The sequence below is a fragment of the Lithobates pipiens genome, unplaced genomic scaffold (genome assembly GCF_037356315.1).
Source record: "Lithobates pipiens isolate NorthernLeopardFrog02 unplaced genomic scaffold, aLitPip1_a1.2 Scaffold_22, whole genome shotgun sequence".
In the NCBI taxonomy this organism is placed as follows: domain Eukaryota; kingdom Metazoa; phylum Chordata; class Amphibia; order Anura; family Ranidae; genus Lithobates; species Lithobates pipiens.
This window is the reverse complement of record NW_027507784.1, coordinates 67,171,292-67,187,387: the sequence shown is the minus strand read 5'-3', so window position 1 is coordinate 67,187,387 and position 16,096 is coordinate 67,171,292. Positions and strand designations below refer to the sequence as shown.

The 16,096-nt window shown below is 44.5% G+C and overlaps 1 protein-coding gene across 1 annotated transcript in view; it reads left to right on the top strand.

Annotated features, from left to right (window-relative positions):
- The window catches only part of KIF5C (kinesin family member 5C), a 107,709-nt gene that overhangs the window by 66,506 nt on the left and 25,107 nt on the right, over positions 1–16,096 (top strand). The window contains exons 13-17 of the mRNA XM_077447730.1: positions 3,545–3,613; positions 4,486–4,692; positions 11,598–11,744; positions 13,144–13,332; positions 14,260–14,377. Coding sequence (XP_077303856.1) covers positions 3,545–3,613; positions 4,486–4,692; positions 11,598–11,744; positions 13,144–13,332; positions 14,260–14,377 — 730 coding nt within the window. The remainder of the gene's footprint in view (positions 1–3,544; positions 3,614–4,485; positions 4,693–11,597; positions 11,745–13,143; positions 13,333–14,259; positions 14,378–16,096) is intronic.

Here is a 16,096-nt window from a genome sequence, read left to right as displayed (position 1 = left end):
TGTTTCTTGTAAGGATATAACCTAAAATTTGTCCACGTCTGGGTACACTCCCAGTAGGCCTTGTATAGGGCATAACGCGCGGGGGGGGGGGGGGGGCACCCATCTCATCGTGTATAAATTTCACTATGTGGGACCAGTAGTCTTAATGGGCATGACCAAATGAGATTGAATAAGTTTCTGGAGGGGCTACCGCATCTGGGGCACAGTGTGCTATGGTTGGGTCTGTATATGGTCAAACGCAGGGGGGTCAGATAAGATCTTTGCATGATGTAAAGTTGTGTGAGGAGGTCTGAGTTTGGTAGAGACCTTTTTGAGTCTGGCCTAGTTATACTTAGAATGTCCAGTTGTTTTAGGTTAGGTAGGTTATCTCTAAACTGGGTCTGTAGGGCGTGATGGAGCTGGAGGTAGCGAAAGAGTTGGGAAGATTGCATTCACCCTTAAGTTGTTGAATGGCTTCAATGTAGTATCACCATATACATCTGTTAGGCTCATCACACCCTGGTTAATCCAAAGATTGTAGTCTGGTACCATTAATTCTTTTAGGTCTGGATTGTCCCAGAGGGGTGTCTGTGAGTGCGTAGGAGGGGTTTTCAGTCTGCGTCTCACTGCTTCCCAAATTTTACAATGATTGTATAGTAGTCCCTTTCAGTTTCCCAACACCCAGGGATCCGCCGGATCTCTGAAGAGAATTTGGAAGGGGTGGATATGTATGTGGGTGTACGGGGAGCATACGAGGGCCAGATAATGTTCTTTATCATTTATCTAGGTAGAAAAAGTGGGACAATTGCGCTGCTAAATGGTATAAATTAAAGTCAGGTAGTGCTATGCCCCCTAAGTCAGTGGGGTTCTTCAGCACTTGACACGACAGTTTGTGTTGGGTCTTGCCCCCACTCAAAGGAGTTAAGAATGGCTTCTATGGATTTGAAGATTCTAAGTGGTAAGTAAACTGGAGCATGCCACAGTTTATAAGGGAACTTGGGAATTAGGACCATTTTGATTAAGTTTACGTGGGCGATTACACCCAGGGGCAGTTTGCCCCATGTCTGCGTCTTGGTTTTCAGGGTTACGAACAAGGGCTCTATGTTAAGCTTGGCATATTCATCTAGGGAGAGAGTAATTGTTATACCTAGATATTTCATTTAACTGACATGAATAAGGGGGAGGAGGCCTGGATTTCTGTAAGGGCTCTGTTGATGGGAAGGACCTGGGATTTGTCCCAATTTATTTATCAGCCCAGAGTATTTACCAAATCTTTGTATTCCTTCCAGGGATGTTAAGGAGGGGCAGGAGTCTCTATCAAGTGCCCTCATTGCATACCCTTGATTCCCGGGTGTGATCTTAGTGACGATACCAGGGGTTCAACTGCTAGCTCATATAACGGGGGGGAGGAGACATCCCCTGACGTGTGCCCCTGGAGAGGAGGGAGGTGTCAGAGACCCTCCCATTGACCAGCACCCTGGGGCTAGTCTTTTGGTAGAGGAGTTGGGTCCAAACCTTGCCAGACATTCCCAGGGGTAATCCCACTCTACGGAATCGAATGTCTTTAAAGACACAATGACTCTGGATCCAATCCGGTCATGTTTGGCCTGTAGATTCATATATAATCTGTGTTTCTTGCTGGCATAAACCCAGTCTGATCAGGGTGAGGATTACCTTGTTCAGTCGCAGCGCCAGGACTTTGGTCAAGATCTTGATATCTAGTTGGAGAAGGGATATTGGGCGAAATGATTTGGGGAGTTCTAGATTTTTGCCTGGTTTTGGGTATGAGTACTATAAAGGCTTCACACATTGATTTAGGTAAGGACCCGGATTCAAACATATGGGAGAATAGTTTGTGTAGTCTGTAGGATAAACTGGTATAAGGGGCAGCGGGTATGTTCAGGGGGAAGGTGATGTAGTGTGGATATTCTGGAGGAGAAAAGCCGACATGTGGAGTCATGGGTGGTAGAGGGCAGAGGGTAAGAGGCACAGTACCTTGTGGGACAGTCCGTGGCATCTGGATAGGTTGGGTGTTCAGTGTCACCCATCACAGCAAGGACCAGGCACGAAGTGTTGTGTGGCTGTGTCTTGATTGGGTGCCGATCTGTCTTCCAGCCAGGCGAAGACGGCTTCTGGTGTGTCAAAAAAGTGCGCTCTGTCTTCTCCCACGATGCGGAGTCTGGCGGGGGAACAGCATGGCGTATGAGTAATGCCGGATCCTTAGTTGTCGCATGCAATAAATGTCCGGGGGGGGGGGGGTGCCCACCCTGGGGAGGGGGCCTGGCAGCCAGCCTGTGGGCTCTCTCCTCAACAAACGATGTGGAGAACTCAGATCTCCCGAATGTGGATATGAGCAGGTAACGTAGGGGGATCAGGCAGCCCCACAAACCGCTGATTACACCTGCGAAGCCTGTTTTCCATGTCGTCTTCCTTGGCTAATACTGTGTTGAGATGATGTTGGAGCCATTCAGATGCAACCTGCAATGGCTGCACCTCATCCTCCACGTGGTTGATGTGGGTTTCTGTCTGTGACCTGGTCTGAGTTTCGGTAGGTCTTGGCGTATCAGGGACACCGGTTTTAACCTCCTCGATTTTGCAGGTTAAGGTGCTCTTGCAGTCTGATATTGCCTCCAGCACTTGTGCGGTGTCCTCCACGGCCGAGTCCACATGTGGAGGTGTGTTGGCACCATTTTCTCCCGGGGCCCCCTTCTTTTTAAGTCGGTATTTTGTTCAACTTCGCAATCGAGTCTGTCGCTTTTTTAGGTGGTGACATGGTCACTGATGGTGTGAGAGGTCAAAGGCTGTGTTTGTGGGATATGAGAAGCGATATTATCCCCAGGATTTGCAGTGACAGAGTTTAGGCAAGCAGAGCTCCTGATCAGCACTCCTCACATCATGCCGGTTCAGGCCATGTCCCCGGATTTTTTAATATTGGTATAGAAAAGAATGCAGCAACAGTAGGGGCAGAGAGGCAAATGCAAAAAAATTATTAGAACCATTAATTGGAGCAGAAGTGACACTGCATGTGACATCACAAACCATAAGGCACATGAAACTGTACATAGTTAACTAAAATCGAGCTTGGGAGAAGCTCCATTGGTAACACTACATCATGAGGGCGTATGCTCTGATGGGGGAAGTAGAAGGAATGGGAAAAATATATGTAAACGGTGCTAGCAGAAAATATATTAATCTGAACATTTTAAAGACCTAATAATTAAGGCCATGTGAATTTACAAACACAGAATACACACAATAAAGTTCTTAGTGCTCATATAATACATTAAATGAAGTGCAACAGTGCTCCAAACTTGCAAGGTGTAAGGTGCCACTTTCCCCCTTCAGTGACCCCACTCGCCAAAAATATTGGACCCTCAACTTTGCAGTCTGGGGTCAAACGGCTGTGATCTAATGATGTGGGGTGTAAGGGATGGTTGCTCAGACTCTTCCAGAAGGATTTTGTTCATATCAGAGAGGATTTGCCACACTCAAACAAAGATGGTGGCAGCAAGCCATGTGCTCACATCTTTAGCCTTATGACTTATTTTGGTTTTTTTTCCTGCAGGATGATGAAATTAACCAGCAGAGTCAGCTGACTGAGACGTTGAAGCAACAAATGCTTGATCAAGATGAGGTAAGTTACTATCAAATACAAACACTTAAAGGTTGCTCGTCCATTGCTACACGTAGATGATACCTTTTTAGTTTTGAAGGCCGTGTAATTGTACTAAAATCTCTATTCCATGTAGTTAATTTATTCAATAGAGAACGGGGTGTATTGGCATATTCATTGGGACAAGGTTTAGATTGTATGCATTTTATTTATTTCAGGTACCGTACTTGTATAGCATCATCAATTTACGCAGCTCTTTACGTAGATATTGTACATTCTCATCAGTCCTTCGCCTCAAGGGACTTACAGTCTAAAGGTCCCTAACATAATTTCATACATACTAGAGCCAATTAACCTACCAGCATTTCTTTGGCATGTGGGAGGAAACTGGAGTACTCCCTCTTAGAATGTCATGGTTGTGAGGGGCAAGGCCTATGCGGGGGCTGAGGCTAGTTGCTCTATGGATCATGGTAAGGGTTTGTGATGATTCTGAGTTCAGTTGATAATGGACTGTTTGCATAGACCATAGAATACCACAAATCCAGGTATTAGGTTTTGGTAGTTGCCACTATAGCCAGTGTTCAGTTTGTGTGACTAGCACTTGAAGTTACATGGTCAGTAGTGGGCAAGGATCTGGGTGTATTTACACTTCATTAGGGGTAGACAAATTTAATAAGGATTTCAGGAGCCAGCCTGCCCCGGGTAGAAGTCAGCAGAGATTTTTTATTTATTTTTTTGGAACCAGTTCCATTGACCACAACTAGAAAGAACCTGAGGTGCCAGCTTTAATTAAGAAGCATTGGCTACTGGAATTTGTCCAGCCCTGCTCTACTTCTTTCCTTTTTCTCATTGCCATGTCCTTTTACGTCATGAGTTTCTTCTTCCATCCTAAGCTCCTGGCATCAACTCGCAGAGATTATGAGAAAATCCAGGAGGAGCTGACTCGGCTACAGATTGAGAATGATGCTGCCAAGGATGAAGTGAAGGAGGTTCTTCAAGCCTTGGAGGAACTGGCTGTCAATTATGACCAGAAGTCTCAAGAAGTGGAGGACAAGACCAAAGCCAATGAGCAGCTGACTGATGAGCTGGCGCAGAAAACTGTAAGAAATCTGCTTTTTTTTTTTTTTTTTTTTTTTTTTTTTTTTTTTATATTCCATCATTCAATACTTGGTATATCCACATGCTCTTTGACAGGTAGCATGTTGGTGTGCAGCCTGAAAGTTATTTTATTTGGTAAAATGCATTCATTTTTATTATGGCACTCCATGCATTCATTGTTAGAACTTCTATTGTGCAAAGCTGGTAAGATTTTATGGGGAGCACAAAAGTAAAGAATTCAAGTATTATGGAATATCTAAAGAAGGATCTAATCTCCTAAAATTGGTGTAAACTATCTTTGTTCAGAGCTCCTCTTTAAAGTGTTTATAGAGCCAAAATATATATATTTTTTTTTTCAAGAAAAAGTTTCTGGGGAGGGCCACCCTCTTTGTCCTGGTGACCATTGTCGCTGAGACAGAACATGATGGGAAATCCAATGCCGCGTACACACGACCGGGCTTTCCGTCAGAAAAGGTCAGACGGAATCATTCTGTCTGATATTACGATTGTGTGTGGGCTTCATAGGACTTTTTTCTTCAAAAATTCAAATGGACCTAGAAAAAGAACATGTTTCAAATCTGTCCAACGGAATCAATTTCTATCGGGAAAACCATTAGTCTGTATGCTGGTCCGACGGAACAAATACGACGCAAGGGCAGCTATGGGCTACTGGCTATTGAACTTCCTTTTCTAGTTCCGTGGTACGTCATCACGTTCAAAACGAACAGACTTTGGTCCGATCGTGTGTGTGCAAGTCCGTTCGGGCGGAACTCCGTTGGGAAGACCATAGGACCTTTTCTGCCAGAAAGCCCGGTCGTGTAGGCGGCATTACTGTTTTTTTGAGTAGTAACCAGAACAAGAGGTCGGAAATCTTCTGTTGGCGACTGTCTGAGGAGATTACCCCTCACTTTGTAGAGATTTCCTCTTGCTTCCTGTTGCGTCTTCACAACAGGAAGCAAAAAAATCTTCCTAATGGGACACAAACCACAAAAGTAATAACATGACGGGTTTCAACCCTTCCCTACCCCTTCCAATGCTAAAAAGTTTTGGCTATATACATACACCTCATACCCACAAAATAAGAATAGCTTATCTCCCTTGCAACAGTTACTTCATCTTGATAGCAAGCTAATGCCTGGTACACCCATTCAGTTTTTCTTTAATTCATCCAAGTGGGCTGAACAAAAAAAAAAACGCTGTACTAATGAAGTGATGTTAGTGCAGGGATCTCTCCCCCTGTGCCTTTGTGTTCTTACAGGGGGGCTGCCCTCCAGGCTGTACACACGAAATAGGGCTTGCAGCTATTGGCTGCAAGCACTGATTGGATGTTGGTTTTCCAGCATGTCACTTTGGTAAAAGCTGGTACTTAGACTGGCTTCTGTCCAGAAGGACAGCTGTACACATGGTCTGAAATTCAGCCAGTTTGCTGAACCGGCCAATACTCAGACCAGGTGTATGTTTCTAATACATGTGGTAATAAAGGCTGAAGTTTTAACCTGCAAGTGTCTTCCCTAGTTCCTCCCTTCCCTTTTCATTAACATGCTAATGACATTAAAAAAAAAAAAAAAAAAAAATGATCCAGTGTTGTTACTGGGTGGTGTGAGGGGGGTCAGGGTGCTGTACATCCCAGCACCCTGCCTCAATACTCCTTTCGAGAACCCTCAGTCCCAGGGCTGTAGATAATTATTTTTTCCTCGTACCCAGTTAGACGTTCAGGGGTCTGCCATATGCAGAGTGCAGGGTTCAGGGTGTGCTACATTTAAGCTGAAAATGTAGTCTCAAGGTTTTATGTTGGGAGCTCACTGCACTGCATACTTCGTGCAACCTGGCACCAAGGTATACATGCACATCTCCGTGTTCCCTCTAAAGAATATTGCAAACAGACAATAATGCTGGTTTCAGAAGACAGCGAGCCTGTCTTTTTTTTTAAAATAAGGACAAAGAGCCTACCTGCTCCTCCTTCCTATTTACCATATTTATTTATTTGTATATTTTTGTTCCACAAATAAAAGCAACTTATTATTGTGCATGCAGACTGTTTGTATTGCAGTAATAAAATCTGAATTTTATGGCCAGCATTATACAGAGTAATATCAAGATTTTAAATAGGGAACCTTTCAGGATGGAAATATGGATGTCATAATTCATGGTGCAATTTTCTGTACTGTCATCCTTTTTACTACTTAATGAGGCACTAACCCAGAACCAGTAAAGCAGACCGTACATTACTTTTTTTGGTTAACCAGTGGGTTGAATAAAAAAAGTGCTGATTCCACCATGAAGGTGAATTGGGAATCACTCCTCCTGTGATATTTTTTATTTATTTTTTTCCCCAGCGGGGAGTCTTCACTGCAATCAGAACACCATGATCAGTGTTGCCAGCTATAAACGGCGGCACTGGTTGTGTTCTAGTAGCGGGGAAGGCTTCTGTACAACCAGGGTGCACATACATGGATTAAAATCCGGCCAGTCCTTGCAGAACCAGCCAAAATTTTGATCCGTGTATGCAGTGCCAGGACAAGGTCATCCAGCGGCCAGGGCAAAGATAGGTGAATTTCACTATCCCCAGCACCACACATCAGGGGTCCCTGGTTAAGTCCGCCCTTTACATCGTGTCCCCATACTCCAAAGTTGTTGCCTTTCCCCCTTGTACTGGAAAATCTGTACTCACAGCCTGTCCTTCCTCTCCCCAGTCATATGACAAGTCACATGACAGGGGAACAGAGGAAGGACACAGTCCACTAGCCTTACTCTGCTGAGACTGAGGACAGTTCTGTCTCAATGCTGGCTCCTTTCTGCCCTATGCAGGCTGGAGGGAGGAGAAAGACAAATCCTCCTTCCAGCTGCAGAGATCGGCCACTGCTCCTTCTGACAGGAGTGACACTGCAGTTACACTCCTGCCTGTAAGGAGTGGGACGAGCAGTCAATTCAACAGTGCTTCCCCCCCCCCCCCCCCCCCCTCAACACAGTGCCTGGGCAGGTGCCCAGTCGCCCCCTATTCCTGGCACTGTATGTATGGCCAGCTTAAGTACATCCATTGTCCTAGTATATACTAGTTCAATCACAGTGGCTTGGTAGCTGGTGAAATAAAAGGATGAGCATGATAGCCCCAGGGGAATTGCTATAATTCAGATTGAAGCATAGGCACACTGCAAATGTGACCATGATGTCAACACTAAAGTTAATCATACTTGGTGTACCAGCACCGCTCCTGGGCAATAATTTACTGAATGATTCAGCCCAGCTCATCCTGCACCTTTGAAAGAAATCTTACGCTGGCTCCATGCCATACTGCTATATATACAGTACATGGCACTGAATTAAGCCACCATAAAAGATAAACCTGTCGCTGCATCTAGTGTAGAGGTGCAGGTCACAACTCTGAACATTTTTAAAATTTTTCATTGCTGGGATAGCTGTGTCATTTTTTTTATTTTTTTCCTGATTGAATAAAAATTTCAGTCATTTGGGATCTGCTGATAAAAATCTAGGTTTATAAAAGGTCAGCAATGTGACCTGCATGAAAGAAAATTGTCTCCAGCGATAAATTGGGTTTCTCTTATCCGCTTTGCAGCCTCTATTAAGATGTTTCCCCATTTATAACAAGCCTTTTGTTATCTGGATGTATTACAGCTCCTCTCAGAACATTGTAATGTGATATGTTCAAGAGATGCTTTAGTATATTAAACCATTTAATCTTTCTGTAAGATGCGCTTTGGTTGTGCGTGTTTTATCCTTGTCCTTGTTCTGAGAAGTCATAGGAAAGTCTTTTGGTAGAAGGTGTAGATTAAATCCAAGGACGGGGCTAGCTGAAGAGAATGGTTTTATATTCATGGGATGGTGTAGTGAGGTTGGTATTTTGTCTTGTGTGCTTTGGGTTTTTTTTTTTTTTTTTTTATATATAGATTGTCGATCTACAACCTATAATCGCAGGTCTACTCAGGGGTCTACTTCTAGCCAAAAGACATTGGAGCTTGGCCTGGAATATTGGACATGGCCTCTCTTGACTTTCTGTAGAAGAAATTGGCCGCACACCACCAAAAGCTTGAAGTAAAATCATTTTCGCATGTGCTAAACATAGAACGGATACAACAGGATGGTAGGTAGATGCGTTTCACACAAATCCAATGTGGATTCTTGTGAAATGCATCTACCTACCATCCTGTCTGTGTGGTACATGTGAATAAACTATTTTACTGCATTCAAGCTTTCAGTGGTGTACGGCAGTCTATAGCTGTATTTCTTAGTGGCAAGCTGGGCCTGTACCCATACTGGATGGCTGACCAATGATTTCACCTGAGCGGTGTGGACATTATCAGGCCGCGTACACACGCGGGGACTGTTCGTTCAACTTTGTCCGTCAAACAGTTTCAGCGAACAGTCCGCTCAAAATTAGCATGGACGGACTTGCCCACACACGACGAACGAACAGTTTGCTGAAACCGTGCATGATGACGTGAACGGCACGTACAACGGGACGGAAAATACGACGTCCTATACACTGCATTACAACTTTCGGCGTGTAAATCCTTTCTGAGCATGCGCGGAACTTAGTTTGACGAACAAGCCTACACACGAGGGGACTGTTCGCTGAAACCAAGTTTCAGCGGACAGTTTTTCGGAATTTCCGAAAAACTTTGTTCAGCAGACTGTTCGCTGAAACTGTCCGCTGAAAGCCCACACACAGGCGGACTGTCCGCCGAAACACTGTTCAGCGGACAAAGTTGGGCGAACAGTCCCCGCGTGTGTACGCGGCCTTCCACTTGACTTTCTCCCAGAGTACAATTGTTGGTTGTGTTTTTGTTTGTTTTTTGTTTGTTTTTTTCCTACTAATCTAAAACCTAGTACACATGGGCCAAATCTTGGGCAGCATCAGCCTGTTCACTAGAAAACAGCCGACGTGCGGCCCACGTGTCATTTCAACAGAAGCCGGGCGTACTGTCAAAGGGGCGTGGCTGAAAAAAGGTCTCCGGACCGGAGTGTTCTGGCAGTGAGGGCTGTCCCCCTGTTATAACACAAAAGAAGGTAGGTGATAGAGATGAGATTTTTGTCAGAACAGGTAAATTTAGACAGGCCTAGCTGTAAGCCAACTTTTGATCTGTGTGGGCTGGGAGTGGCTCAGAGTAGGCTGGTGACTCACAGATAACAACATCATCTTTTGGGTTACTTCCCTCTGGCTTCTATATGATTCTGGAAGAGAGGAGGGGAAGAGGTGGAGCTATCTGAGGTGTCTTGGGCAGCCCTGACCAATCCCCAACCAGAATTGGCAGGGGACAGGCCTCCTTGATATACCCAGGGTCAGCCCAGCTGGGGAGGGGTTGTCAGTTGGAAGAAGCTGGAGATGGAGCACTAGGTTGTTGGGGCCTTTTGAGGGACTCCCCAGTCTGGGGGGGGGGGGGGGGTGTGACCTTGGGCCTGAGGGGTTCGGTGAAAGTCTGAGCCTTTCTGAGTAACAAAGAAGCATCTGGACAGGAGGCACAGAGGGGCAGAGAGACAACGGGAGCTGGTGCTGCCAGGCGAGGGGTCCACCGGAGTGCAGCCAGGAGGGCTGGTGAGTGACAGGCACAATTGGGAGAGCTGGGGAGGCATTCTGGAGCGAACTGGAAGTGTGCAGTCTGGAATGGATGTAGAGCCAGCCGGAGAAACTTTGGTGTCATAGGCAGTGGAGTTGGGCAGCTGCAGCCAGGAGGGCTGGCAGGGCCTGAACAGGACTGGCTGGGAGCAGTGGTCCACCAAAGGTCTGCTATCACTAAAAGACTTGTCCTGTCTTATTGATATATAAAAGGGGCCTGAGGTTTCTGCCTGCATATGCCAGTTGCTAAGGCCCGACTGAGTCCTGCTGATCATTCAATTGATTCTACTATTGATTCTGGGAATCCCATAATTTTTCCTTACCCTATCCAAGTTAAATTCCTTCATGTTGGCTTCACACTTGACTTCCAGCAGTGCACACACAGGAGGAGAGGGTGGGGGGGGGGGGGGGGGGAGCGGAGCAGATCACCTCACTGATCTTATATAAGTCCTATTGCTAAACTTAAATTTTTTGAAGTTGTGTTAAAAACAATTGGGTACTGTCTGCGACCTTTTTTTTTTTTTTTGCACTAACCTCCAAATTTTCAGGACAAGCTTTTGGGGTGTACCCTCTTCAAGCAAACAGACCTTGAAGGGGTTAAACCCTTAAAGCTTGTCCTAAAAAATTGGATGTTTGTGCAATTAAAGTATCACACAGAGGGTACTCCAATGTTCTTGTAAAAAATGCACTAATATGGCTACTGTAACCTCAAGTTATTGTATTCAAATGGTAAACAGGACAAATTGAGAGGACAAATCTTCCTAATGAGGGCACAGACCGGCAATAAAAACTGACAGGTGTTCTGATCCATGTTCACCTCGTCCAAAACTAAAATAAATGTTTTGCATTTAGTTGTACTTTAAGGTTTGTAGTCATGTAGCAGACGAAAAAGTGGGCATTGGTAAAAATGCATTGATCCAGGTTGCTTTTATTTGTTGAATTCTGTCACCGTGTTTCAGAGGTTCTAAATGGCCCCTTCATCTGGGCTTGGGAATGCAGAAAAGGACTGAGGTTTAAACCATTGTAATTGGGATGTTTGGAGAAAACAAAAATTGCTGATTGCCATCCCTGCTGGGAGAACACAGTGATTGTTGCTAGCAGCTGGAACAGTCGCTAGAAATAATCACATGTAAAATCCAGCAGGCTGTTTGTACCCAAGCTGATCGATCGATCAGCTTGTGTACATTCAGCCTGCCTATACATGGTTCGAAATCTCGGGTTCCTGCTGAACTGGCCAAGAAACAAACATAAAATTCACATAAAAGTACAGTACTTGTTTTGCGCTTGTATATCTGCATAACCATTAACCCCGCAATTCTAATCTAATTTTTACAGACCAGCTTTATTGCAACACAGCGGGAACTTCATCAACTGCAGGAACTCAGCAGCCACCAGAAGAAGAGAGCCACTGAGATTCTCAACCTGTTGCTGAAGGACCTGGGAGAGATTGGAGGCATTATTGGCACAAATGATGTGAAAACTGTAAGACTTCATAGTGTTTTCTTACCCAATACCTTTTTTATTTATTTATATTTATTTTTTATTTTTTTACAGCTAGATGCAATGCCATATTCATGGGGAGTAAGCTTGACGGCACACTCCAGCCAAATTAGAAAATTGTCAATTTTAGGATTTTATTAGTGTCAGCCCATCCATTAGGGGCGCCTAGACGGCGCCTCCTCTCCACGCCACCCCCTATATGCGATAGATAGATTCACGCTTAAGGATAGGGGCGACCGCACTGGAAGATGCCCGCATCAGCTCCGCACTCCATAAAGACCCAACCGCTGCTCTCACCACCCGCATCCAGGGTAAGGTCTGACCGGCAGACAGCGGATGGGTTTGCTGGGGCCATCAACCACCCACCCCCTCTCCCTTAAAGAAACCCGACCAGCCGCCACTGGGTTTTATACATAGGAGATAACATCCTAAAAAACTTAGTTTAGTTGTTCAACTGCCAGACCTCACTGCTGGAATATGTGACGTGCATATCCCAGTAGGCACAGCGGGCATAATGCACATCATTCGCCTAGGCAGGTGACATGAGTGAGGGGCAGGAAAGATCTTTTTTTCTTCAGGGGGTAAATCACAAAAAGTGTGCTCTGTGCATAGAGGGGAGGAGGGAACTTCACTCAATTTTGCAGAGGGTGTCAAAATGCAGCCGCTCCAGCGTAGGATGCCACTTGAAGATGACATGCAAGTGGCATTATGTAATGCAGTGTAACAATGTATTCTTGCATTGTATTTACTATTTTTCATGTAGATCAAAAGTATGTTCTTTCACTTTATCTTCTGTAGAATTCTCACATAGCCTGATCTGCATGAGTTGTTTCTTTTCTTCTTTTATCCCCCCTTGCAAGGCTTTATTGTCTGTGTACTGACCACTCTCAGCCTCTCTACTCCTCCCTTGCCTGGAATTTTATCTATGCTTTGCATTGGCTGAAAAAAGAAAATCTAGCACTATAATTATGTCCTAAAATGGGAACTTAAATGAAAGAAGCTTTTTTATTCCAGCCTATAGTAACTGCATTTTGTGCTTAATGCACACTGGGTCTTTAGTGCATGAGATTCCAGCAGACAGTTTGTGTTCTGGACATTTGTTCCTGGGCACATACTGCCCTAAACCCTGGTACCACTTTGTGCACTGTCCAGCCCCGTCCAGCTGCAACAGGCTGCTGGCAGATACACCTGTGCCTTCCACCCACACCTAAACACCAGAGTCTCATGAACCTTAGCTAAAGGCCCAGTGTGCATGAGGCCTAACAAGGTCAATAAAAACCTAACGTGATTTTTTTATTTTATTTTTTGTGTAACTGACTATTGAAATGAAAATGTATATTTATACATTTTTGATATAATCTTTCCATATGCACATGTGCAGCTGGCAGATGTGAATGGTGTGATCGAGGAGGAGTTCACCATGGCTCGTCTGTATATTAGTAAGATGAAATCTGAAGTAAAGTCTCTGGTCAATCGCAGCAAACAGCTGGAAACCGCCCAGATCGAGGCAAACCGCAAGATAAACGCAACAGAGAAGGAGCTTGCAGCCTGCCAGCTGCTCAGTTCACAGGTCAGTATTCAAGCTTTAGATCTGGGGACAGTTGTCTGATTATCTTATAGATTATAGAAGAGAAAAAAAAAAAATTTCTGGTTATTGCTAATAATAGGAACATTGTGCTTGTTCTATATACTTGAGACAATGTTAGCCATTACAGACAACGGGTATACTGTTATATGTGGGGCGCAGGGACTCATACAAGGTTTTAAAATGTTTTTAATTCTGTTTTGTCTAAAATAAAGTAATGTGGGTTTTTTTTATATTCAGAAGAAACATTTTTCGTATTTATTTCCGTGAAGCTCTATTTATGTGCTAAGTGTTGGTTTAGAGAGAACTTGGTAGTGTCATTTCAGGTCTATATTGTCTATATTGTTTAATACACCCAACATGAATGGGATTATTAAAGTGGAAGACGAGCCAAAGTGTAACTGTTGGTAAAATTGTTCCCTTCCCCCTCATACTGCCTATTCTGCCTTACCCTTTATTAAAAAAAGTGTACTTTCCTAGTTTGAATCCACTCCAGTTTGGTCATGTGATCCCATAGCTCCGCCTTCCCTGTGTCAGTGAGTGGCTACTGCAGGTGGGAGCCTTGACAACGCCTGGGCTATGGGAGAGTATGGGGAATGTCACCGCTCCCAGAATTCCCTGTTTTCAAATGTTTCCTAAGGCTGACCTACAGGATCACCTGACCTTAATTATACAGAACGTGTGTGTATATGTATAATATAATATAATATATATATATATATATATATATATATATATATATATATATATATATATATATATAATATATTTGGGCTTTTCTTCCACTGTGTGGAAGGCTATGTTAAATTTTGGCTACCCCCAGGGGTCTCAAGAGTTTCTTGCATGTACTGTATACTTGTAAGCGTATATAAATAGTGCTACTCATTCAGTCTCATTTTCTGCTTATTGCAGCATGAAGCAAAGATCAGATCATTGACTGACTACATGCAGAATATGGAACAGCGCCGCAGGCAGCTTGAAGAAACCCAAGATTCTCTCAATGAGGAGCTTGCAAAGCTGCATGCTCAGGGTAACCGTTGGATCAGCAGGCTTTGGGACATTGAGGTTCAGGGATCTCCAAATCCAAAATACAGCCTGCAGGGAGGCTCGGAGAGGGACATAATTGTGCGTGGGGGGGGGGGGGCTCTTAGTGGGGGAAACAAATGGGGGGGGGGGCGGTGGACTGTTATGCGGACACTAATTTGCAGGGAGACTCGGATGGGGCCACAAATGTGGGGGTGTTCTGATGGGCACACTGATTTGCTTGGAGACTCTAGGTGATGGGGGGGGGGGGGGGGACACGCATGTATGGAGACTCTGATAGGGGCACAGATATACGGGAAGACTCTGGTGGAGACTAAATGTACAGAGGGGATATGACGGGAACAAAGATGTTGACACTGGAGTTTTAGCCCTGCTGTTTGAGGCTCTGGTGTTTTTAGATGGAGGAGGATACAGGTACGCCATCCAGCTGCACTGCTGCAGCCTGTCAAATTCTGTTCTATTCTGATGCTTCAGATTCATTTATGAATATGTGTAAAATATATGCTGTGGTCCTCGAAGTGAAAAGTTTGAAGACCCCTGTTATTCTCTGGAATCAGGTCAATTAATGCTGCTTCCTTCAGCTATTGGTGTATGCAGAGTGTTCATGGATTTGTCTAATAAATGCACTTTCAAATTGAGAACTTGTCCACTTGTTGAAAGTCTTCCCCATTTCTATTAGCTTTAGCAAAGCCAAGAGAGAAAATCTTCTTTGTATTCCTCTATAGCAGGGGACTCCAAACTTCCTAAACAAAGGACCAGTTTATTGCCCTTAAGAATTTAGGGGGGGGGGGCGAACGGTGACCAGCAGGAGAGGAGATTTTCCTGGCATCAGTGGGAGTAATCGCCACATTTGGTATTAGGGGGAGGAATAGTGCCCCATTACTGGTATCACTAGAAGAAAGTGCCCCATTATTTGTGTCAGTTGGCAGAATAGTGTTTTGTATCAGTTGGAGGAATAGTGCCCCAATGGCTGGTTAAAGGCAAGCAAAGGGCCACATCCAGCCCCAGGGCCGCAGTTTGGAGACAATTGATCAATAGTAATGGGCATTTTCAACCAGTGCTGGGTCTCTTCACTTCATTCTTGTTTAATTCCACCTTGCTTCCATCTTGCACATGCATTAGCTCCCCATGTGCCTGTGCTGTACATTCATAGTCTGTGTACTGTCACTCGCCAATGATCTGCCAACTTTATGTTTGGACACAGTCAAGTGGCGGCCCATTTTGTTTCCCAATCCAGTTAAGAAACATCGTCTTAGACTAGACCAGAAAGAGGCACTATTATATTCTTTCTTTACTTGTTGGGCCTCCTATGCCTATCTTTGGGAGGAGGCTACAAGGAAAAAAAGGGGAGAAGTTCTCCAACCACCCAAGGCATAATCTGAGGCCTGAGGTCCAAAATGAATATGATTTCATCCAGTGCTGCAGGGGGAATAGCTGCATAACGTCTAGATATGTTTATATTAATACTACCAATCTATAAAGTATTTTATACATTTTAGGGAACAAATTTAGAATTTTGCAGGGTAGTGACAGCTTTTCCCTTTTTCTAAAGCTTCTGAATTTACATTATTTTATCCGTGGAACAAATTTTGTTCTCCCATGGACCACTAAAACCCTGCAGCTCTCCAATGGATAGAGATGTAGGTGGAAAGTACTGGGGGGGGGGGGGGGTGGGGGGGGGGGGTGTCAGCAGTTCAGTCATCTC